Source organism: Fukomys damarensis, unplaced genomic scaffold (assembly GCF_012274545.1).
Source record: "Fukomys damarensis isolate Sample0158 unplaced genomic scaffold, DMR_v1.0_HiC HiC_scaffold_17, whole genome shotgun sequence".
Lineage (NCBI taxonomy): Eukaryota > Metazoa > Chordata > Mammalia > Rodentia > Bathyergidae > Fukomys > Fukomys damarensis.
The window spans coordinates 47,297,788-47,322,200 of NW_022900929.1; the positions used below are offsets into that span (position 1 = coordinate 47,297,788).

Consider the following 24,413-nt stretch of genomic DNA (forward strand, 5'->3'; position numbering starts at 1 on the left):
TGGCATGGTATTCATGGGCACCAGCTGAAGACAGGGTCCCCTCCCTCTGCCTGCCATAAATATTGGCACCAAGTACCACCTAGACTACGGAGGACAGGACGTTCCAAAGAAAATAGTTTTTCTTCTAAGTTGCTTTAAAATATATATACATACGTGTGTCTCTGTGTGTGTGTATGTGTATATACACACACACACACACACACAAACAGACACACACAGATATGTATGTATCTTTGAAAATTGCACCTGTATTGGTATGAGGGCGAAGGCAAGTAAAAGAAGGTGACCGAGCCAGGAGGAGAGAGCACAGATGGCTTGGTGGTGGTAATGGTGTGGTGAGTTGTGGGGAGGAAGGGGGGTGCTCCTCAGAGGTTGCGGGTGGATGGAAGGAGGACCCTGTTTTCCTCTTTCATTTTGCTGTAGATGAAGGAGAGAGAAAAAGAGAGAAAGGGGGTGGGGAGAGAAGCGAGACAGATGGCAGAGTGGAGAGGCGGCAGCCAGCGCCGGCACTGCCCAGCCTGGGCGGACCCAGCTCCCCCCACCGCCTGCCAGCTCTCCAAATGCCACCCTTCCCCCATCCTCCCCTTTACCCATCCCCCCAGCTTGGCACTGATCTCAGGGAGGGAAAGGGAGGGAGGCTGGGCAAAGAGCATCTGTTCCCTCCATTCTCCCAGCTCCATCGGCTGCCAACCTAGGGCCATCGTCTGCCTCCATCACCCCTCCGCCCGCCCGCCTACCCACCCAATCCCAAACGGGTGCTGGATCAGGTGCCGAATCTGGCTGCCTCCTCGGGTACCAGTCACTGTGCATTGCTGTGTGTCTGCCACCGCTGCCTGGCACTCATGGGGCCGTGTGTGTGTGTGTTGTGTGTGTGTGTGTGTGTGTGTGTGTGTGTGTGTGTGTGTGTATGCATGTACATGTGCGTATAACGTGTGCTGTATGTGAGCCTCCTGGGCATGGGTGGGGGTTGGCATTGCGGTTGCCAATTTAGTGTCCAACCAGAAGGACAGAAGGATGGAGTGGAAGAAGGAGGGGAAGGGTGTGGGGCCTGGGAGGGGAGAAGTGGGTGCATGAGTTGCTTCATTCTGCCTGCTTGCGGGCATTGGCACTGCAGCTGCCATCCCTGTGCCCATGGAGATGGGAGGAGGCGAATGAAGGGGGGGCAGCGGCAAGAGTCCCAGTGCTCTGGGAGGAATGCGCGGTACACAGGAGCTGTTGGCATCACATCTGTCAGGCCAGTGCCCAGTGCTAGAGCTGGGGAATGGTGGACCCAGGAGGCAGGGAGAAGGGACAAGAATCGGTGGTGGTGTTTCTGTCCTCCTCAAACACAGCTCTAAGAAATGGTTGGACTTCGAGGTAGTTGGTTCTGTTCCAGCCTGGGGAAGTAAAGTGGTAGAGAGTAGACAGAGAAGTACCAAGAATGTCCCAGAGCTGGCGAGGATGGACTGTGCCACCACTGGCCAGGGAAACTTGTTTGGGCTGGCAACATGGCTCTTTGTCAGAGTACCAAAGGAGACAGCAAGCGGACTGGGACATGAAGGAGGGGGTTGGCATTGTCCATAGGGATGGGCAGGAGCCCTGGCATTACACAGAATAGGGGTGGGTGATAGTGCCTCTTCCCAGTGTGGTTGAAAGGATTGTTGTGCCCGGAGTAAGCAGGGAGGAGGTGTGACGGGGGGTGCTTTATTTGAGAGAACAGACTTTTTTTCTGCCAGGACCTCCTTCCCATTTCTTCTTAGGCGTGAGGAATGGAATGACAAACAGAAAGCAGCGTGAGGACACAAAAGAGGAAGCGCGCCATTGCTAAGACCCCAAGGAAGAAGCGTGCAGAGCGGCTGCCAGTCCTGCTTGGCCTCCAGCCAGTTCCCGCTGAAGATGGCCATATCCTCTAGTCTGGTCTGTATGTGCCATGGTTGCAGGCGTGGCGGGGGGCAGGGCTTGCTTGGTGAGCTGGGCTCTAGAGTGGGTAGGGCACCTTTCTACTGGTCCCATTTGGACTCTTCACTCTAACGAGTGAGGTTGATTTTTCTTTCTGGTGCCTCCCTTTACCTCACCCCTCTTTATCTCTCCATTGCCACCTGGGTCCTACTGCTTGGCACCCAACCAACTAGATGCTGCCACACTTGGCAGCGCTGCACTGGCTTGTGAACAGTGTCTCATATCCTGGCACTGCGGCAAACTCAAAGCCGCCCAACATGCTCACAACGCCACTTGGTGGCAAGGAGAGAGAGCAGGCCGAACACAGAGTGCCAGGCATTGGGTGGAGCCCTGTGTTAGGAAGTGACCAGAGAAGATGCCCTTAACAGCTAGGCTGAGGCAGCATTCTTTAGACCACTCCAGCTCTGACATTCTCCTAACTAGACATCTACCACCCTCTTTTCCTCACTGCCTCCAAGAATAGATTTACAAGGTACTGTACTGTTTCTGAATGGCTATGCAAAGGGAAGTGAGCACAGAGGCACACAAACACCAGCTATAGTCCCTCACAAGGCTTCAGGCCAGAAGACTATGTATCTCTCTGGGCAGCAAGAACAGAAGGATGCCAAGTGGGCCTGGAGGGACAGATATGCCACTAAGTTGTCACAGACAGGATGGGGATGTAGCTCAGTGGTAGAGCATTTGCCTCGCATGCATGAGGCCCTAGACTCAATCCCCAGCACTGGGAGAGAAGAAAAACAAAGATACCAGAAGAGATTGAAAGGGATAGGGCCAGGGATTTAGCTCAGGGGTTCCTCTGCCTGCCTTACAAGCATAAGGGCCCGAGTTTGATCCCCGGTACCAAAAAACCAAAACCAAAAAACAACAACAACAAAAAAGAAAGGGATAAACAGGAAGGAGAAAACTTCAGACCTTGCTGTTAGGTATTGGGGTAGTAGTAACTGGTACAAATTACCTTGTGCCTTGTGATCAGCTGAGCTATGGTTGAGATGAACCCATTTATATTAAATAACTGCCCTAGAAAGATGAAGAGGTATTCTAGGCCTAGAGAGGTAGGCAAGTGTTAGGAAGACAGTGGCACCTAGGACTTGCCCAATCAGAAGGATGAAAGGAGATTTTGTAGTTAGGAATTTCTCAATGACATCTCAAGTGGAGTTGGATAGAGTTCCATATCTTTAAAATCTATGCTAGAAAGGAGAATGAGGATGAGCAGTGAGCTTGGAGAGGGAAAGACCCTGTAGAGAAGAATCCCTGTATCTGTGGTAACAGAGACCAACCCCGAGAAAATTTAGCCTTGAGCGGCCATCTGGAAGAGTTCCCAGTTGGATTGGCTTTCCCTGCTTTCTGGGGGTGGGGGGAAGGCTGCAGGTCAGTGGCCTGGAAGAACTTCTGTGGAAAATTTGGCTCTGGGTGATGTCAAAGAGGAGGCTAGGCCTGTCCAGAAGGAAGTGAAGCCATTCACTGCCTGTGTGGGGCTGAGCTTCTCAGGGATAAGAGAGTTCTGATTTCAGCATCTCTAGAGTGGATGGCAACTTCAGAAGAAGTAAGGTGGTTTCCACAGCAGAAGAGAAAGCAGAAGGCACTCAGCCAAGGGGGTGAGTGGACAACGTTTATATTTTCTCTCCTATTCAAGAGCAGCCACCACAAGTCAAAGACACTGTTAGATTTTTAATATGTTGGAGGGTGGGTGAGTGTCACTGTCATGAAGATAGATCTGAGGGGAAGACAGGACACTGTGCAGGAGCCCTGGGTGTGTAGCAGGGCTGGTCCTGAGAGCTGGAAAGGTGTGGCTAGTTACAGGTGTATATGGGAATGAGCTCCTAGCTGGTGATTCTCAACTTCCAGAGAGTATAGATCACTTTAGCAGGAATTTCTGATTCAGTTGACCTGAGGTGTGGTCCAGGAATGTGCATTTTAATCAAGTTCAGGTGACCATGATGCTTGTGGACAAACTGAGAAACACTGTTCTAAGAGATGGCATTCACTTTATAGGACAGTTGATTTAGCCTGGATTTCCCTTGCCTTTGCTTTTTTCTTCTTCCTCAGCTGCATTCATGTTCTTATGCTGGTATGTTTGGAGTGTGTGTGTGTGTGTGTGTGTGTGTGTGTGTGTTTTGAGTGGGAGGGATTGTGCAGTCCAATCAGTCACATGTCACTTGTTAGAGTAATGATTTTCATTGGCAGTTATTATCACAGAAAAATCCCTGTGGAAACATTGTGAGAGTCATTCTTTCCTTCACCCCATTCTCAATGGCTCTCTGCCCATGCGTTTCTGCAACCTTATCATTGAAACTATTAGGTTAGGAGCATTGCCAGGAGATTGTTCTCTGTGGTCCAGTGAGATTTGTATGGATTTTGTGGCGGGGTACAGGATAGGCCCTAGCCACATGCCTTCTGAAGGATGCATCCTGGGTAGTGAAGTAGGGTCAGCAGAATACAGGGCCAAGCTTATTGCTGACGCTCAGCAAATTACAGAGCTGCTGCTGTTTGAGCATTTGGTGAGGATCCAGAAGTGAGCAGTGTGGGCATTCTTCAAGGTGAGAAGATGTGGTGTAGTTTTGACATCAGGGAGAGACTGCATTGTGGAACAACATTGAGCCCCTGCTAATTCCTTGTTACAGTATTTTAGCTATTGTTTGTGAAAGAGTGTGTGTATGGTTGGATAAAGCTACATGAATAGGCTTCTTTCTGGACAACCTGTATCACTCAGCCTGCTTCTCCACTAGATATTAGCTATGCATAGCTCTGTGGCTGGGGGACTGCAAGAAACACCAGGCTCAATTATCCTATGTCTGTGCTTAGCGCGGAGGGCTGACTGCATCCTCTATGTCAAGGAGAGTCACTGGATGGTTACTCAGTTGAGTCACCCAGTGTGTCTCCCAATCCCTTCCTGTGTAAGTGTAGTCTCTCCCAGAAGGGGCTTTTACTCAGGATTACTTCCCATCTTTTCCTAAACTTTAAGGGCCATGGTCTAGGTTTGCTACCAGTGCTCTCTCTCAACTTTTGTTTCATTTGATCTTTTCATACTGTATCCAAACTATAACCCCATAGGCCCGGATACTTGGTCAGCTCCTTTTCTTGTAGCATGTGTTCTCTTGGTATTATCTCTGTCCTCCAGAAGTGATACTCACATGTACAAGTTTCTGACTAGTGTCTGAGAGAAATGCCATCCCCTCTCCACACAGTACCAGGCTCTTTCTGTAACACCTGTCCCAGCTCACTTTGCCCTGGTTCAGGGTAACCTAAGAATTTTCTAAGCCAGGTGTGGTGGTGCATGCCTATAATCTCAGGGCTCAGGAGGCTGAGGTAGGAAGATCACTGTGAGTTTAAGCCCTGCCTGAAATAGTGAGAACCTGTCTCAAAGAACAAAATGTAAGAATCTTTCCAAAACTTTCCTCTTAATGTCTTTTCTAACTCTCCTCCTTGGACTCCAGAGTCATTTAAGGTCCTTTTCCTCATTCCTTACCTACTTTAGTGTGAGGAAAACTAGCATGTATTGGCAAGTTTCTACTCTGTGGGAGTAAAGTATGATCTGGGGAAAATCCCCCCACCCCCATCTTTCTCTCCTCCGTGTCACCCTCTCTCCAGGGGGTGGGTACCTTGCTAGCATTTGTGTGTATCCTTGGAGACCTTCCAGCTGGGGTCTGCTTCTCTTTCTGAGTGTGGGTTGGCCTATTTTTCTGGTATATGTATATACACAGACCTCTGTATTTCAGGTGTGAATATCTTTACAAGGATGAATAATTGGATGAACATGTCTTAAAAGTGGTCAGGATATGGAGATTTGGAGGAATAAATGATCTGGTCTATGAGTCCTGCAAGTGGATAAGGAACAAATAGAATAAGCAAGGTGGGTACTACTATGGCTGGAATAATTGGCTTTCTTGGTGCTTACAGGTGCTTAAGTACACTCTGGGTACAGGAGCAGGGTAAGAACAGATTTCTTTTTGTGGTCCTGCTGCAGATATTGCCCCATTTGGCCACTAAGGCTTTAGATTTTCTCATATTCTGAAAACTTTTTATTTATTTTTGGGTTGGTTTTTTTTTTTGGTGCCGGGGACTGAACTCAGGTCCTTGTGCTTGCAAGGCAGGTGGTGGAACCACTGAGCTACATCCCCAGCCCCTGAAAACTTTTATTTTTGTTCCTAGTTAAGAATTTGGCATCTTAAGTTACCCTCACAATGATTCTGGTTTAGAACAAAGGCAGCTAAGATCATTTATACTCCCTGCCTGTCAGTAATGACCCTGGCAGTAAGGACCTGAATTTGGGTGCTTCTTTAGGACTGCATATTTCAGAAATCTTAGTTCTTTGCCTCAAGCTGTAGAACCCCAGTCTTACGAGCCATCAGTTCAGACTTACATTAAGGTTAGGGTGGGATGGAGTGCTATAAGATAGGCACTAATGTGCCAGGCGCGACAGGTAAATCTGTTACTCCACAAGGTCCTGGTAACACAGCAGTCACCTCTGATATTCCACAGGGCTATGCTGATTGAGCCTTTTGTCCACCAGAACTACCATGTGTTGTTCTCTGAAGCAAGGTCACTGGTAGGGACATTTAGTATGAGAAAGGGACTGGGGGGATGCTCCCCGGGAACAGTGCACCCTCAAGAAGCATGTTGATTCACCTGTCAGCAGTCAGCCAGGCTCTTTTGCCCCCCAAATTCCAGGATATTTAGACCAGGGTGTTTAGGTGTGAGGTGTTGGAGGACAAGAGGAGAATTTCTGGCTGCATTAACTCTTGGTGAAACATTTATAGTTCAAAATAAAGCCAACTTACCCTGGCTGTAAATCCCTAAGATACACAACACGATGCTTCTGATCGTACAGTGCTAGGTATTTGCCAAAGTTTTCTTTAAAACATCTTTTTCTCATTTTTTTTCAAATTTTATACACAAGTCACATTCCCAGAAAGCACAGAGTGAAAAAGCTTCTTTCCTCATATACATGCTGCTAAGAAAATAGTTTTATACACAGAATTTCAACAGGAGAGCGAAAAGGACAGGGAGGGAGGGGTACCAAGGGGTATCAAGAGGCAAGAAAAGGACAGCAGCAAGCGCCAGACCGCAGCGGGTCATTTCTCTCCTGTTGTCTGTATCTGTAACTGGAATTTTTGGTATCATCAAAATAACTAGCTCTACCCTGCCTGCAATTAGCTAGGATAGTAATTTTTAATTTTGTTTTATTTTTTACGGTACCAGGAATTGAACTCAGGATCTTGAGCTTGCAAGGTAGGCATGGTGCCACTGAGCTAAATCCACGGCCCAGTAATTTTTAATTATTGTAAAAGTAGATGGGACAGGAAGTAATATTCACAGAATACAATGGGGACTAAGGACTGAGTTGACTTTTTTCTCTCCCTTTCCCCTCCCATCTTTTCAGCACACAAGCCCCTGCTTCATGATTAGCATTTACAGAGCAGGGTCACTAAGAGACTGGAAAACCCCAGTCCCAGGGATGAGTTACGAATATTAAATGGATCATAGTGGAGATAGCCTGAGCAGAGAGATTGCAGGGATAGGGGAGTAGGAGAAAGTTTCTGGGTGGCACAGGATATTTTACAGGCTTTTCTTTGCTAAAACAAAACACCTAATTCTCTGTCCTATTCAACCTTAGCTGCACTTTGGAGTTGCCAGAATTAATCCTGGTAGTTATAGAGGCAGTGAGGGGAGGAAGCTTCTCCCTGATCAGTCTTCATGTGGGATTCCCTAGTGATAGCCCCAATCCATCAAAGACTCACTTTGGGCTTCAGTCCTCTCGTTGCACACCCACTGCCTCAAATGATGTCAGCTCTGGACCCCTTGGCCCCATTGTGGATGCCTGCTCTGTGATGGAGTAGCTGAGCTGGAGAGCAGGATCAAGGGCAGAGGATAAAGGGAAGGAAAAGCAGATGGGGAACCAGGGATCCTGCAAAAGTCCAGAAATGGGATGGGGCCGCAAGGGAGGGGAAGAGTAGGTTTGTAGAAAAAGTAAATGAATGGAGATGGTGGTAAGGGAGAGACACACACCTCAATTTCACAAAACGAAGTGCCCCATTCACCCTCCCCTTTCCTTCTGAGACTGCCAAGGTACTTCCGGTGACACTGACTTTTTCTGACAACTGAGGATGAGGGGCTGTTACCTATCTTGTAAATACTCAACTCAGGGGAGACAGACATGTCACTCCCTGGAGTCCAGGCTTTTGCCTCTGAGGCCAGCATGGTGAGAAGGCCACACTGCTTCCAGTCCCATGAGGATCACCAGACACCAGCAAGAAGTTAAAGCCATTTGGTCCTCCAGAGACAAGGTGGTTTAGACACCCTTAGAATGGGGGAGGGATGGCACAAACAGGAAAAAAAACCACTTGTTTGATGGGAGAGTTTTGTTTTTTTTTTTTTTTTTGTATTTTCCAAGTTTATGTTTTTCTTTAGTTCATTTCTCTGATCTCTCCATCTCTCTTTTGTGCGCATGTGCACGCATTCTCTCTCGCTTTCGTTTTTTGGTTGTGTTTCAGTCTTTTTAAAATAACTTTGGATTTGCCGTTGGTGGGCAGTGCCGGTCCCCAGAGGCTGAACTGCCCCATAGCAGGGGTAGGACAAGGGGCAGGCCCATGGCTGCTGAGAGGATCTCTGTATTTAAAGCCTTTGAGAATAAACTACTGCAGTTCCCAGGGTGCAGGATGGGGCTGGCAGAGGGGTTCCTGGGACGGCTTCTGCTAGAGTCCAGGCCACAGGGGCCCCTGTCAGGCGAGGAGAGGGTTAGGAGGGAGGGGATGGGGAGAGTGAGCTGGGAGCACTTCTGCCAACCTTCAGTTTGGTTGAGTTTTATGGGCTCCCTGCCCATCCCAGGCTCCAAACTTGGGAGCCCATTGTGTTTTTGGAAAGAGTTTGAGCAGTATGATGCTCTAGACAAGGGGGTGGGAAGAAGGGGGAGTGGTGAAGTTTATTTTCTGTCCCCCTTCTTTATCTTGGGTTTTCTTCTTTCTTCTTTTTCTGTCAGTGGAATACATGGGACAGTATGTTATAGGAGTGGGGGAGTGCTGGGATTCAGTGGGGAAAATGGAGATGGAACCAAGGATATATTTGGTGTATGGCAGGCAGACAGGTATAAGTAACAAGGACGCCAAGGTCTGTGTGTGTGTGTGTGTGTGTGTGTGTGTGTGTGTGTGCGCGTGTGTGTGCCTGTGAAGATGTAGGGCAAGGGTGACATCTAAGGATTGCGGATAAGGATCAGTGTGTCTGTGGGGCAAGGGAGGAGGCAGGACTCTGCTGGAGGTGGGGTGTGTGAGGCCCACTGAGGGTGGGAACTAAAAGATTCCCATGAGGTGGGCGGAGCCAAAGGTTGGGACCAGGGATCTGAGCTCCCACCAAACACCCCTAGGGGTAAAAGTGGGAGCCCTCCCATCTCCCCATCTTGGTTTATCTGTTTATAAAGCTAGAAGTGTAGAGGTAGTAGTAGTTTTTGGGTTGGAGTCCGTGTGAGGTAATCTTGCTTCCTCTTTGGCAAAAGCCACAGCAGCTGTGGCAGCAGTGGCGGTGTTGGTGATGGTGATGGGCGGGCCCCCTGGGGGCGGGGCTGCCTTGCGCCTGTGGGCTGAAGAGCGCAGGTGGGAGGCCAGGGCTTCACGGCCACTCAGCAGCACCTCACATGCCAGGCAGTGGTAGGTGCAGATGGGCACCCGTAGTGGCGGGGGCATAGAGCCCCCAGAGCCCCGCCCAAAGAAGCAGAAGGATCTCTGGTGGGCAGTGGCTGCGGCCTCCCCATCAAATGCCATCTTGCACTGGCGGCACAGGTAGTGGTGAGTCACATCCACGGTGGAGATGCCAGTGCTGCCTTTCAGCAGTTCCTCAGCCTCGCCAGCTTCTCCCTCCCCAGGAGCTGGCAGTTCAAGAGGCTTTGGAGGTGCTGTGGCTGTGGGTTCAGGGGGCTGGGGTGGTGGCTGGAGTAGGGCATTGGGGAGCAGCCCAATGAGGGTCTGAGGTATCACAGGGTTCATGGGAAATAGCCCCTTCTTCATGCCATAGAGCTGCTGGAAGTAGGCCCCCTGTAATTGGGGGCCAAAGACAGCTGGCGGTGCTGCCCCCCCTGCAGGGGGCATAGGGAAGGGCAGGAATTGGCCTCCCAAGAGGGCTGGGACAGTGGCCTTCAATGCTTTGAGGTTCTTGAGGGCATCAGTGGAGGAGTTGGTAGGGGCTGTAACTGGCTTTCGCTCACCAGAGACCTTGTCCCCCGAGGGCTCAGTAGGCGGGCCAGGGACAGGGTCAGTGGTGCTTGCTATGGAGGTGTTGGTTTGATTGGGCACAGGTCTCTGAGGTAAGGGGCGGCCTGGGCCAGCAGTCTGGACCACCGTGGTAGTAGACAGGACCGAAGTAGCAAGGCTGAGGAGGCCTGAGGAGGCTGCAGGGCCTATCAAGATGAAAGGGTGATGAAGGATTAGCCATTTCCTGCCTCCACCTCCACTGACCTTCCTATTTTGAACCACCTCCTGCCACACCCACATTTCCATCACCCAGGTCCCACTCTCCCTTCCCTCCTTTCCCCTAAGAGCCTAGGCAGTGATGGTGATCCTTTTAGAGCTTTCAGTAACAAATAGCCCACTGTGGCACTCATGCCATAGGTTCACCACCACTGCCCTAGAGCAATGGAAGGTCACATGAAGACTGGACAGGGAGAGTCCAGAAGGACAAGCAAGGGCAACTGCCTCACTCACCTGAACTGAAAGGAGCTAAGCTGCCAAGCGATGGCTGGGCCAGAGCTGAACCAGACAAAAGGACTGGGGCCAGGCGAGGCAGGGCTGGGGCAGCCCCGAGGGGCGTGGAGGCAGGTGTGGTGGCAGATGGAGCCTTGGGAGCTGGGGCTGCTTCAGGTGCTGGGGCCAAGTCATAGCACTTGCTTTCGCTCTTCAGCTGGGCTCGGACTGCCTCCTTGAGCTTGGCCAGATGCTGGCGGGAAAAGAGATGGCCTCGGCAGGAGACATAGAAGTCATACTTGACATCACAATAGGGACAGTCGGTGCGCTGGGCTGCTAAGGGGCCCTCACTGTTGCTCCCATTTCCCCCAGTGGCCATCCCCTGCAGTTTGGCCTTCTTTTCCTTGGCACGAGCATTCTGGAACCACACCTGAATGACTCTCTTGGGCAGCCCGATCTCCTCCCCCAGCACCTCACACTCCTGCATGGTGGGGGTGCGGTAGGCTTCGTAGCAGGCTTTCATGATCTTCAGCTGTAGGCTGCTCATCTGGGTCCTATAGCGCCGTTGCCCCATCCCATCGGGAATCCCATTCCCACCTCCTGGGCCCCCACTGGTCCCTCCAGCTCCAGGGGACTCTGGTTCAGCTAGGCTGGAAGCAGACGAATCACTTAGGTCCCCGGCAGATGGACTACAAGCCTCGCTTTCTGGAGAAGCTTTAGATGATTCTTCGGGGCCCTCATCTTCACTGGGTGGAGGGGGAGGTGGGAGAGGTAGAGGAGGCTCTGGTGTGGATGTACTGGCCTCTTTCCCTGGCACTAGGAAAGGCAGGAGCCCAGCACCTGGGGTGGCTGTGGGGTAGGGAAAAGCAGGTGCTTCCTTCTTTGGGGCCTCCTTTCCAGTCCCATCATCTATCTTGCCCAACAGGAGGTTGAATTTGGGGAATGGGGCAGGGGTGGTTGCGACAGTGGGTTTGACAGCTGGACTGGGCACCACCCCAGGAGTGCTTCGAAACTGGCCTTTCCTCTCCCTGGCCCTGGTATTCTGGAACCAGACCTGTACCACTCGTTTTTTGAGCCCTACCTCCTCAGAGATGCAGTCAAGCATCTTACGAGTTGGGTTGGAGTCCTGCATGTACCAACGGTACAAGATCTCCAGCTGCTCAGGCAGAATGGTGGTGCGCAGGCGCTTGTCCCTGGGGGGCTCACCCTCCCCTCCAGCCCCTGCTTCACTGCCTGTGGGGGACAGGCTGCCATCCTCATGCTTCCGTTTGAGGGCTGGCCCTGGTGCTGGTGGAATGCCTGCTACCAGTGGGTTTCGTTCCCCAAACACCAGTAAGGGAAGATCTAGGAGTTGAGGAGGAGCGCTGGGCTGCACAGACGGCAAGAAATGCAGTCGGCGGTGACTGGTCAGGAGGTCCTGGCTGGGGAAGGAAATGGCACACTGGTCACAGGTATGGGCTGGGGAAGGTGAGAGAGGAGCCTTCCCGTCGGGTTCTTTGCTTCCTGACTTTGTTGCCTCTGCTTGGCTCAGCTCCTCCACTTCTGGAGGTTCTGGTGATGGACCCTTAGATCCTGTTGGGGCTTCTAGACTCTGTTCCTCCAATGCTTCTTCTTCTTCCACCTCCTCCTCCTCTTCCCTTCTCTCTGACTCTTCCTCCTCCTCTTCGGGGGTCTGATCATCATAACACTTCTTGAGGTGCCGCACCAACTCAAAAACACAGGAGAAAGTGGTGTGGCATCGCCTGCAGCCAGAGCCTCCCCCGGAGCTGCCTCCAGTCGGCACAGGCCCACCCTCACAAGCATTTTTGCGTGCTTTCTGGCGGGCATTCTGGAACCACACTACTACCACACGGCTAGCCAGACCCAAGAGACTTGCGAGCCGCTCCACCTCTCCATCCTTGGGATAAGCACTGGTCTCAAAGAAAGACTGCAGGGCTTGGGTCTGGAACTCTGTGAACTTGGTTCTGGAGAACCTGCGGCCTGCAGGTGCTAGGGGAGGAAAGTTCCCTCTGGAGCTTTCTTCCCCCTCTGTAGGCCAGCATCCTCCTGCCCGGCTTTGCTCTTCAGGGGCATGGGTGCCCCCTGCCTCAGGCTCTGGGACTAGGAAAGGTGGGCCCAGATGAGGAGCAGGGGACTCAAGAGAACCATCGGGAAGTTTGGGGGGCTCTACAGGGGGTGGGTATAGGCTATCATAGCTCTTGCGAAACTGAGCGGCATAACGGCTCAGAGCCTCAAAGGGCAGAAAGCGGCGGTGGACATGCTCCTCATGTGTTTTGAGGATAAGCATATTGGAGAAGAGTTTCCCACAGGCCCCACAGGCCAGCTTGTCCCCACCCCCCAGGGCCTCTGGAGGAGGTGGTGTTGGGGGAGCGGGTACAGCCTGCTTCCCTTCATTGTACTGAATTACCAGCTCAAAGCCAAAGTTTTCCAGGAGGGCTTTGGCTGCAGTGCGGGTGGCCTCGCTGGCCGATGGGTGGGGTGGTGAGGACGGCCCTGCCTCGTTCCCCTCTTCAGCCATGATGGGCCGCTCCCATTCCTGCTCAGCCAGCTCAGCCTTAGGGGGCGGAGGTGGAGGAGGTGGGGTGACAGCTGGCAGGGACAGCATGGGTGCAGGCCCAGCTAGTGCCAGCTTGGGCCCCACCTTGAGGTCATGGAGGTAGAAGGGCAGGAGCAGCTGCTGCTGCTGGAGCTTAAGCAGTGATTCGGGCACCAAAGGGAAGGGTGGCAGGACTGGTGGAGTGAAGATCGGGGCTGGGAATCGGTGCAGGTCCAAGGGAGGAGGAGGTGGGGACAAGAAGGGCAATCCAGATATGAAGCCACTGGGGTCAGGGCACTTCTTCTCAGTGCCCACCTCCCCCTCAGTCTCGCCTTCTTTGGGGTCTTCTTGGCTACGCTCTGGCCCCTCAGCCTTGGCATCGGTCTTGGGTCCTCTTGAGCGAGTCTGGTGCAGAACTGACCGCATGTGGATCTCCAGGGTGGAGCTCTGGTTGTAAGAAACTCGGCAGACTGTGCACTTGAAGGGCTTGTCTGTGGCAGTGGTGGTGGCTGGTGGGGCCCCAGCCTCTCCTCGGACAGGGCCTGAGGGGTCAATGGCAGCCTTCTTCATCTTGTGAAGGTGGGAGACAGAATTATAGTGAACCAAAAGGATGTTCTTCTGGGTGAAGGACTCCTTACATACAGTGCACTTGTAGGGCCTGGCAGGGTCGAGAAACTTGTCCAGGGCAAAGTTGGTGGTTTTTCGATAGGTCAGAGGGTGGCGAGCATCAGCTGGGGTTGGCTCTGCAGAGCGGGGTTCCCCCATGGTCCCATCTTCTTCTTCAGCTGTGGTGGGTGGAGGAGCTATTTCTTCAGCTAGGGTGTCGGGCTGAGGGATGGGAGATGGGGCTGGAGAAGGGGGCTGCTCAGGGCTTCCCAGGGGCTTGTCTGGGGCCTCAGCGGGGGCCAGGGGAGGCTCAGGAGGAGGAGCTGGGCTGGCTTCTGAGGTCAGGTTAGGGCCCTCTATGGGAAAGAGAAGAAAGTGCAATGAGCAGGGAGCTTTGTTCAAGATGGGCCCCACCCACTCAAAATCCAGGGCAATGAGTCCTGGCCTCATTTGTCTTCAGACCTGCTGGGCCCATGGAGATGAGGTTCTCTTGGAAGGTATGCTGTCCTCTTCCTTACCTGCAGCCTGGTCTCTGCTGGGTGTGGGCTCTGGCCTAGGGGTGGGGGGCTCTGGGCCATCCTCCAGAGGGCTTAGTGAGGGCCCAGGCAGCACTTTGGTTGTAAAGGTCATCTCTACAGTTGTGGCCTGTAATGCAAGAAACCCTAGTGACTTCACCACAGCCCACTCCCACCCCACCCGCCTTTGCTACTTCTGTGCAGAGCCTTCTTCCCCCTTCCCATGGATCAGCCAACTGTCTGAACAAACGCCCCCCATGGCTGCTCTTCCCACAATGAAGGCCTGGGCTTTTTTCTCAGGCCAAAGTCATCTTTCCTTGAGGCCACCACCTGGCCCTGGCAGACCTGGGGCTGCTGTTTTGTCTGTCTTCTCTAGACTTAACAGAAGTGAGAGAAATGCTAAGTTTTCTCATCTAGTGGATGCAACTAGGCAGGCTAAGTGCCAAGAGTCTCTCCAACTCTAAAATCCCACTGCACAGCCCTGACTGGGCCTCACGGGGCCATTCTCACCCAGCCTGTACTCACCACAAGGAGCAGCTTCTCAACACACTCAGGTACCACGTTGTGCAGGTGGCTGAGGTGGAAGTATAGGGCAGGCCGGCCCACCAGATGCTCTTGGCACAGTGGGCACCTGTATTTGGGCTGCACTGCATGCTGGGAGAGTGTATGAGCCCTCACCTGGTCAGACTCTGGGCTCAGGAAACTGCAGTAGGGGCAGCAGTACACCTGGGGAGCACAAAGGGAGAGTGGAGGAGGGGTCAGGCAGGGGCCCCAGCATCACACGGTCCTTTGGGTTCGCCAATACAGTACTGTCCCTCCCAATTTAGTAGGAACAAACCAGATGGGAGGCATCTCAGCCCCAAGTCCTGAAAGCTGCCTGCTCTCCCATCTCCCTTGGACTGAGACAAAGATTTAGCCTAGGCCACTACCCTGCCTTCCTCCATTCTCTGGCACTCTCTCTTCATCCTGGCTTCTATTTTGTTGTTTGTTTCTTTTTCCCCCTTTCCCTTTCCCTGTCTCTGCTGCTCTCCAGCTGACAGATGACTCTGTACCTGCCTCTATCTCACATTTAGTTTTCTTACCCACACCTGTCCCACCTGTATCTTCTCTGTGAAATGCCTCCAGTTCCTTTGGGTATTCTCTGGACCCAGAGGTCTCTGGCCACTTTTGCCACTCAGGGCCCCTGAATGTTTCCCATGGAGGGGTCCTACCTGTCTGCTCAGAAAGTAGCTCATTCTCCCTCTGCCTCAGCAGCTCCCACTTTTTTTTTTTTGGTCTTCTCAATAAGAACAAATGCCATATCTTCCCCAGTGGTCCTGGAAGATTCTGGCCTGGCCCTCAGCACACTCCTGCCCATACTTCAAGAGGACCGATGTCACCTGACTGAGCTGTCCGGCCTGTATTTTGTCTGAGCCTCAGAGCAATCTTTTCTCTGGCTCACTTCTTCTCCTGTCACCTGGAGTGGACGGCTATAGCGGAGAGGACCCAGGTGCTCATTTTAATGTACCTAGTAGCCCTTAGGGCAGATATCATAACATCTGCTGGAGGAGCAGGAGTTAAAAAGAAGAGAATCTGAGAAAACAGTTGCCACTGAACAATGCAGTGCTGTTTGAACATTAAGTCCTAGGACAGCACCTCAAGACCAGAGGCTGGGAATCCCCTCAGAATCAAAACTTTCAGGTTACAAAGCTAAACCACTTCTGGATCCTGCTAGGTCCAAGTCTTGGGGGTTTGTAGGTTTGTAGGATGTGCTTTCAGGATGAATCCTTTGGTCGGTGCCTCTACTTTCAAGAGGGTGCCAGGATAGCTCCATTCAGACTCAGGGCTTTCGGCAGGATGGGAACATCTGTGTGTAGTTGTCTTTCTGTAATTGGTCTTTTTGTTTTGTATTTTTGCTTTGTTATTTGAGACAGGGTCTCCCTATGTAGTCCAGGCTGGCTTTGAACTCACTATGTAGCCACGCTGACCTTGAACCCACAGTGATTCTCCTGCCTCAGGCTCCAAGTATTGGATTACAGTGTGTGCCACCACGCCCTGCTCTGTAGATGGTTTCTTGGTTTTGCCTTCCGTTTCTTCACTCTTTCCTCTTGTCTTTCTCATTTACCTCCAGTCATTCCTATTTTAATACAGTTCCTCTCTTTTAACTTTCCCTCAAACTCCTACCATCCCTACCTCTTATCCGCTGCTATGCTCCACCCTTGGGGCCAGCTTTGTCTGGTTTTAGCTGAACATATGTAACTGGCCCTGGATATAATTTCTCACATGTGGTATTCTAAGTGAAATAAGTCATAAGCACACTAAAATATGAATATGGGCAGATCTCAGTAAAGCCAGACCCCCGCCTTCAAGTCATCCCAGTTTCCCCAGTTCTGACCGTGGTCTGGTTGGCACTGTCTCTGGAAGGGCCAGTCCTGTTCTCTGCCTCTTCAGAAGCTGAGAATGAGAGGAGAGGAGAGTAAGGGACTCTGACAGCCCTTCTTCTTCTGTTCACAGACCCCACCAGCCCTTACGGTGATTTGTAGCAGAGAATTTTTAGGGCAGCAGAGTGGGCTCTCAAGAAAGGGCAGATGGGCAAGAAACTCAGTACCCAGGTGAGGTCTGACTTAGCCAGACAGGGGCTGACTGCAGGTTAGTAAGATGACCAGGTCTGGGTCCTCAGAGCATAGAAGCACCTAGGGCTCCTTGGCTCAGCTTCCCTTCCCTCTAATGAGCCCTTTCATGGATCAGTTTTGCTCTTTCAGTATAGGAGGCTTTGCTGGGTGCTTGGATCTCTGCAAGGTCCAGTGACCATCTTGGAATGTATGAGGATTGAGAGAGGAGAAAGAAAATGGGACCAGAGAAGCAACTCACCCAACTGTTCTGTCTTGTTCTGGGCATCTTTTTCAAGGGTGGGTGGCTCGGCTAGGGGGGTGACAGGAGCCTTCCCTGTGTAGGATGGGGGAGAGTCAGCTTAAAAAGGTAAAGCATCAAGGGAGGGCAGAGGAAGCAGGGCAAGCAGCCAGTCAGTGAAGAAGAGAGTGAATGGGTGAATCAATAGCCAAGCAAGGAAAAAAGCTCCCAGAAGAAATCATACAGAGTGTGAAAGGAAAAACTATAGCAATGGAACTAGTAAGGTCTAAGAGATCAACTTCTGTGAGTCCTGTCCCCTTGTCTTTTTTTTTTTTTTTTTTTTTTTTTTTTTTTTTTTTGGTACTGGGGATTGAACTCTGGACCTTGTGCTTGTGAGGCAGGCAGTGGAACCACTGAGGTAAATCCCTGGCCACCCTTGTCCTTTTATAGGAATAAGCCCTACAAAAGGCAACAGAAACTGGACTACACTTGGATTCCTGTCTTGACTGACTCTGGAAGCAGGGAACCTCAAAAATACAGTGGGAGGGGCACTCAGGAAGGAAGCCAACATTGAACGGAAGCAGCACTGGTGGTGGGCAGGAGGCAGAAGGCCTAGCTGGGAGAGGAGATTACCACTCAAGTAAGAATTGACAGATGTGTAGGAATTTATTTTCAGTGGCAGCCTAATTAAAGTGTTAAAGTTCCTTAACTCCATTCAGCCCTGCGCCAGGATCGTTCGCTATTGATCTGGGCCCCTCCAGCACTTAACTCCAGCCAGCATATTGGCAATTCAATTAGCACCAGTCAATGCTGCCTGTTCCTGGTTTCCACTGCCCGTGCCCTCACTCTCGCCCACTGCTGGCCTCTCCGCAGCAAAGCCCGCAGCCCATGCCCACCTCTGACAGCCCCTTCCAGGCTCTTCTGCACCCTCTGGATTGATGGTGCCTGGCCAGCTGTTTCTGACCTCTGCTGGTACATCCTCAGCTGCCTAAGGGGAACTCTAAGCTCCGCCTTAGGGCTGAAGACCTCCTAGGAGACAGGAAGAGGCTGGGAATCAAGTCAGGCCTCTTCCCAACACTGCTGCTTTTGGAACACAGCTCCTTTCCAAGTCCTGGTTTACCAGGAAACAGGTTTGACTTTTTCTGCCTTCTCTCTCCTTTCTGACCAGCTCTAGCTTGCTGTCCCCCATACCTACAGGTGTTAGGACACTGTCAGTACTTGGGCACACTGGGTAATTCCGCCTCACTTCTTTTCCTGTTCTCTATTCTCCACCCAGCCCTTCTCTGCCCTCCTCCAAATGCCTCTTGTACCTCTTCCTCACAGGGCAGCCTTTGTGATTCTGTAGCTCCTGTCCTATTCCCCTCTACAGCTCCTTTCTGCTTGCTCTCGATGTCTCACAGACCCATTTCCCCTTCCTGTGTCATTTTCTCAGTTCTTTGCACTCTGCTGCCCTCCTGCCCAGCCCTTATTCTCAGTCCCCTCTTCCTCACCAGGAGTCCGGAGCTGCCCATGGCTGAAGCTTAGGATGCTCTGAAGAGCTGAGAGTCCTTCCTCGGCTGTCGGGCCATTCTGTAGCAGCTGCAGGCGCCTCTGGGCTTGGGCATCCCGGTGGGCAGGTGCACGGAGGTGTTGCAACACAGCCAAGCGGGAGGGTGTTTCCCAGGCACACAGTAGGCAGCGGTAAAGCCCCAGCTCAGCCCCTGCCTCTGCTCCCTCCATTTCCAGCAGGAACTAGAACCATGGGAAGAGGCTGACACTCAGACCCCGAAGGGACACCTCCAGATCACAGGAGACTGTGCTTCCCACAAGGGAGCCTGACCTGTGGGCTTCCCCTCACCCCCCTATACTTCCTCCCCGTGGGCCCTCGTTTCCCTCCTATGACTACTTCAGTATCAGCGCCTGGACTGGATAGGACTCCCTGCTAGTAGAATGGAATTTACTTCCATCTTTCTGAACTTTTGAAGACATGATGGACTGAGCTGACACAGACTCCTCCCTCCAGTCCCAAATACCAGAAGAGCTGAATAAAGTCGTCGTTTCATTGCCTGGGTCCACTATCCTTTGGTCTCTACATTCTCCAGGCCTGCCCAGTTAACCCTGGTGCATACTTCCCTTTTCTTCATTTCTGCTCTGAGTTTTCCCATCACTTCCCTACTCTGCAGCTCTTCCTTTCACCATCTCCTCCCCTTCTCCTCTTTCCTGCCCCAGCCTCACCTTATAGATCTGGCTGTTTTCTTCATGGGCTGAGCCCCGGGCGTGCAGCTGCATCTTCTCCTTGCTGTTGGACTCAAAGTCACAGATGTTGCAGCGCAGATGCAGGGGGGAAATAGACCCATAAGGGGTCCCATCACCCAGAGGCACTGGAGAGGGGGTGCCCATGGCCCCACCCCCCTCCCGCAAGTGGGCTGCTAGCTGGTACTTCTGCGCATGTTTGTCAGTCTTGAGGTGGAGCTGGAAGTTGGCCTTGAGCTGGGTGCCATAGCAGCAGAGCTTGCAGCGGTGGGTGTCACCTGCCACCTCCTTCCATTCGGCTTCTGGGAGGCTCCGGCCAACACTGCAGTGGTAGAGCAGCAACTCTAGGCTGTCTGTGCTGAAGGCCTGGCACACTAGGCAGCGGAACACCTTCAGGGATGGGCTGTCATCTGGGGGTGGTGAGGTGGACAAGCCATCGGATGAGGAGCCCAGGAGCTGATTCGGAGGCAGGTGGGCTTCAGAGGAGAGGCTGCCAGGGGCTAGGGGACAGAGCCAGATTAGTGCCTGAGAAAGAGATGGGGCAGGGCAGTTATGTGGAGAGGTGGGTTAATAAGTCAGATGGTACTTAAGAGGAAGTTAGGGTTACCTAAGCCGAGAGTTGGCCTTTGGGAGAGAGCAGGGGATAGACTTTTTCCTGGATGGGGACAGAGTTCAAGGAGCTTACCGGGTGTGGGAAACTTGCGGGTAGGTGCTCCAAGGTGGTGGAAACCGTTGAGAAGCAGCTGGGCTTCCAGGGGCTTGTCTGGCCTCAGCCCTGGGCCAGGCATGGGAGTCTGAGGCTGCCCTAGGGCCTGGGGTCCAAAGTACTGGAAGAGTTCAGGGGGACTGGTGGGGGGAGCCCCTGGTGGGGGAGGAGGTCCTGGTCCCACCAGACCAGGGGGTAGGCCCAGTGGCAGCCCCTGGTGCAGCATCAGGACGTTCTGCATGTGCTTCTCAGAGGTCATGTGGATGCGCAGGTTTCGGGAGATGTTTGTCTCATAGCTGCACACCTTGCACTGCCAGGATGATTTGGTCTTGGGTTCTTTGTCTCCTGCAGAGGGTGGGAGTGATGCTTCTGGGGGACTGCCTTGTCCCCCAGGCCCTGCCTGGAAGCCCTGCAGGTTGGCCAGGTGCTTATCAGACTGCATGTGGATGCTGAGGTTGCCTTTGGTGGTAGTGGAGTAATTGCAGACATCGCAGCGGTAGGGCTTGTAGCCACAGTTGTAGCTCTCTCCTCGAGCAAGGCGGGGGTGTGCGCCCCCGGCACTGCAGTAGCTGCAGTGACTGTTACTCTCTGGGTGCTTCTCCCGCATGTGCACATCCAGTGTCTGCTGGTACTTGTAGTGCCAGTTGCACTTGGGACACTTGAGTGTCTTGCAAGAATTTCGGGAGTGTAGCAGGGACATGTGGCTAGACAGGCTAAGGCCCTGGAAGGCTGCAGGAGCCGAGGTGTAGTCGTCAGTCAGGCGGTAGGGCTGGGGTGGGTCGTTGGGGTCTTCAGGGGATCCCCCTGGAAGGGGAAGAATGCCCCCCTCCTTGGAGGTGGGTGAGCTTTGGTTGAGTGGGGGACAGAGCCCTCCATCCTCTTGCCCCTCGGGGAACCAATCTGGCCCTGCCTCGCCTGCTGCTACTGGCGATTCTTTGGCTTGGGTTGGGCTGGGGTCCCAGGTGGCTGGAGTTGCGGGTGGGAAGGGTGGGCTGAGGGCCATGACTTCTTCAGTGGGGAGGGCAAGGGCCTGGACTTCTGCCTCAGGAGGGCCACCCTCAGTCTGGGCTGCCCTCGCCTCCATGTTCACTGTGCTGCTGTTGTTAAGGGGTATTTCAAGAGGGGGACAAACAAGGGATTTTGGTTCCAGAAAGCTTATGAGGGCTGTACAGCCCTCGTCTCCCTCCTGGAGCACAGCTGGGCTGCCCAGCAGGCCCTGGTGTTGGGCAGGGGTTAGCTTCACCCCGTGAGACTGTGTGTGCCCCATAAAGGCCTGGGGCCTGCTAAAACCCAGACGACACTGAAGGCAGAACCAGAAGAGTGCCCTGTGATCTCCCCCACTGCTCCCCGTGGGACCATCTTTGGGATCTCCGGGTGGGTTTGGAGCCAGCTGGTAGCTCCAGAAGGCTCCATACCTTCCCTCACAGGCAGCCGGAGATGGCGCTGAGGTATCATGGGACAGAATTTGGTCAGAAGAGCTAAAGCCTTGGATTGGGTCAAAGCCATGTTGGATGTGAAGGGCAGTGAGGTGTGTGGGGGTTGGATGGGCAAGGAGGGGTAGGCTGGGCTCTTCCTTGATGCCTGCCTCACCCCAGGGGAAGCCCTTTGGTAATAGGAGTTCATTGCTGCCTGGCAAGGACAGCTTGCCCACTAGGTAGGCCTCGCTGCCAGCTGAAAAGAATAAGTGGTTGCTGAGGTCCATGGGAGGGAGTGCTTCTTCCTCTTCCTCCTGATCCTTGTCCTTTTCTACCCCCAGGTCCTTTGGTGTGAAGCCACCACAGCCAGGCTCTTCTTGGGGCTCCCCAATCTCCTTTGGTGGGACGAGACCACAGCCTGACTCCAGAGGCTGTCCCCCTAGCTCTGAGGGCCTCATGCTCTCAGAGGTGGAGGGGGCAGCAGGGGGATCTTTGGTGACAGGGTCAGAGGCAGAGTTGGAGGAGGAGGTGTCCGGAGGTGGGGGTGGGGCATTGTGCCCAGGGGAGGGGGTGGTGCCAGTGGCAGAGGCTGAGTTAAGGGTGGCCATGGTGGATGGAGGAGTGCTGGAGGTTCATCTCAGCGTGACAGCCAGTACCCTGCAGGGAAACATGGAGAGAACAGTACTGTGAGGCCACAGGCATACCAGCCAAGCTGAATCTTAGTGTCTACTAGGCTTTAAAAATTAAAATGTCCATTATTTATTTCTCCCTGATCCTCCTACTCCTCTTGATCGTAACTGTTTATATCAAAAATTGATACCATTTATCCAGTTGCTTAGGCTAAAAGTCCAAAACTTTTCTTTTGCTCTCCCACATAATTATTTTATTTAAAAAAATTTTATTTTGGTACCAGGGCTCAAACTCAAGACCTTACACTTGCAAGGAAGGCAGTGGGACCACTGAGCTAAATCTTTTTTTTTTTTCTTTTAGGATACCGGGGATCGAACTCAGGACCATGTGCTTTCCAGGCAGGCACTGTGCTGCTGAGCTACATCCCTGGTGCCCCACATACCCATTTGACAGCAACCTCTAAACCATAGCAAACCCTGCCCTTACCATCTTCCCCACAAGCACCATTCTGGCCCCGGCCATTACCTCTGTCCTGATGATTCCTTGGACCTCCCATCCCTACTGCTGCCCCTCCAGTTCAGTTTCCTTCCACCCAACAACCAGAAAGATCTTTTACTTGATTCTCAATTGTGAAAAATGCCATTTATAAAACTGCTCCAAATAACATAAGGAAATCTTTTTTACCCATCATCCAGTTATTAAAAAATCAATTCATGACCAGTCTTCTTTCATTCATATCCTCCCCAAGTTCTCCAAATTTCACGTACTATTTTAAAATTTCAAAGCCCCCAGGGTTATTTTTTTTCAGAGATTTTTCACCACCAGATATTTCATGGTTTACTTATTTCCTCCTCCTAGAAGGTAAGTCCTGTGAAAGCAAGGACTGTCCGCTTTATCTATTGCTCTATCACAGAGAATGATGCCTTCCATAATCAGTAATGGTCTTGAATGAACTCTGGGAAATAACCTCAGATGTTCCAAGCCCTGAAGAGGCAAGCTGTCCAAGTCAAGGTCTCCTTGCCGGAGACAGGCCATAGCTAACTTCCCCTGCATGCTTCTAGATCCATCTCTGGTCAGGAACATGTGTAATAACATGTAATAGGAGTTTCCCTGCCAGTTCAAAGACAACAGGAAAAGTCATAACATTATTCATAACGAAGTCCATACACCAAGGTCCTGGACCTGTGGTAAGGGCTTATCAGTGATCTCATTTAATCTCACAGCAACCTTATTTTACAGATGAGGCAGCTAAGAAACAGGTTAAGTGAGCTACTGGTGGTCTTTAGGCTTCAAGGTGGTGAAACCAGAAAAGAACAGGCAGACACAATAACAGCAAAAATAATCCTATAAAGGAGAAATCGAGAGGCCTGGGCTGCCTCCCATCTTTAGGCTCACCAAGGCTCCTGGGCTTCTCCCAACCTTTTTGCCGCCATGATCTCTCAAACTCACCAGCTCCTCAGGCCTCCACCCGTTACTTCTCCCAGCGTCCTAAGGACTTGCCTCCATCTTTTTTTTTTCCTTCCATATCTGAGCAGGTTTAACTTTAGCACTCAGGCAAGAGTGCTTCAGGGAGAGGGTGAAGGGAATGACTTCCTTTTCCTTGAGCCACCTTTAACCCCACCTCCAAATTCCTAGATTTAGAATGGGTTCTTGCTATTGCCCCAGCCAGCAAGGAGGCCTCTGTCCTCCATTCCTTCTCCTGGAGGGGGTCTAGCCAGGCGTGAAGTCAAAGGCTTGGAAGAGCTCGGGAGGGGCTGGATTAGCATGCTAATGAAAATGCAAATCAGGACCTAGGAAAGGGGTGGGTGGGAGGGACAGACAGGGAGTCTGAAAACCAAAAGGTAAGTAAAGAAACTGGACTGAGGGGAGTAGCTTTCTAGAAAGAGGAAATCAGGAGCCCTAAAGTTGTGGGGATCCTTGATGGTAGGGAGGGGATAAGTGCAGTGATTTGTGAGCGTCTGATGTGCCCCTATCCTTCCTACAGGTTGGACCCCACTGCCTTCCACCACCTTACCTGGTGGAAGAGCTGGGGCTCTTGCTACTGAAGGCCAAGCATGGTGGGTACTCTCTCTCAGTGGGCCTGGCTACTGTCACCAGCTTCTTCCTGGTTCCTAACTCAACTCTACCTCACAGTTCGGAGGAGACCTAGGTAGACTTTGCAGTAACTCTCAGAATCTCTCTCCAAAGTATTTAGTTCCAGGACTGGGAGAAACAGCTAATTCCTAGATAGAAACCAAAGGAGCTAGCTCTTGGCAGCCTGTGAGAGACCCTGATGGGCCCAGGGTAGGTTGGCAGCTGTTTAAAATTGCAAATCTCTTCCCCCTGACCCAACTTACCCCT

At 52.2% G+C, this 24,413-nt stretch overlaps 1 protein-coding gene and 1 long non-coding RNA gene across 6 annotated transcripts in view; one reads left to right on the forward strand and one right to left on the reverse strand.

The window, feature by feature from the left end:
• The first annotated feature begins 798 nt into the window (after positions 1–798).
• LOC104871692 lies at positions 799–22,816 on the forward strand. Of its 2 annotated transcripts, none has more exons than XR_002025814.2 (4): positions 799–1,900; positions 3,450–3,533; positions 5,655–5,788; positions 22,434–22,816. It is a non-coding gene; the product is annotated as an uncharacterized LOC104871692 (long non-coding RNA). The 2 variants fall into 2 exon arrangements; XR_004517716.1 differs by having other exon boundaries at positions 799–1,896.
• The window catches only part of Zfhx2 (zinc finger homeobox 2), a 29,540-nt gene continuing 13,437 nt past the window's right edge, over positions 8,311–24,413 (reverse strand). For 3 of the 4 annotated variants that reach the window (XM_010637750.1, XM_010637751.2, XM_010637753.2), the window contains exons 2-10: positions 20,008–22,100; positions 19,305–19,822; positions 18,581–18,821; positions 17,112–17,186; positions 16,636–16,694; positions 14,787–14,987; positions 14,265–14,391; positions 10,626–14,102; positions 8,572–10,321 (exon numbers count right to left, since the gene is read on the reverse strand). In XM_010637750.1, the coding sequence (XP_010636052.1) occupies positions 9,342–10,321; positions 10,626–14,102; positions 14,265–14,391; positions 14,787–14,987; positions 16,636–16,694; positions 17,112–17,186; positions 18,581–18,821; positions 19,305–19,822; positions 20,008–22,051 (7,722 nt within the window). In that variant the 5' untranslated portion in view covers positions 22,052–22,100 and the 3' untranslated portion in view covers positions 8,572–9,341. Of the gene's footprint in view, positions 10,322–10,625; positions 14,103–14,264; positions 14,392–14,786; positions 14,988–16,635; positions 16,695–17,111; positions 17,187–18,580; positions 18,822–19,304; positions 19,823–20,007; positions 22,101–24,413 lie in introns of all 4 variants that reach the window. The other variant, XM_010637754.2, reaches the window with a different exon arrangement.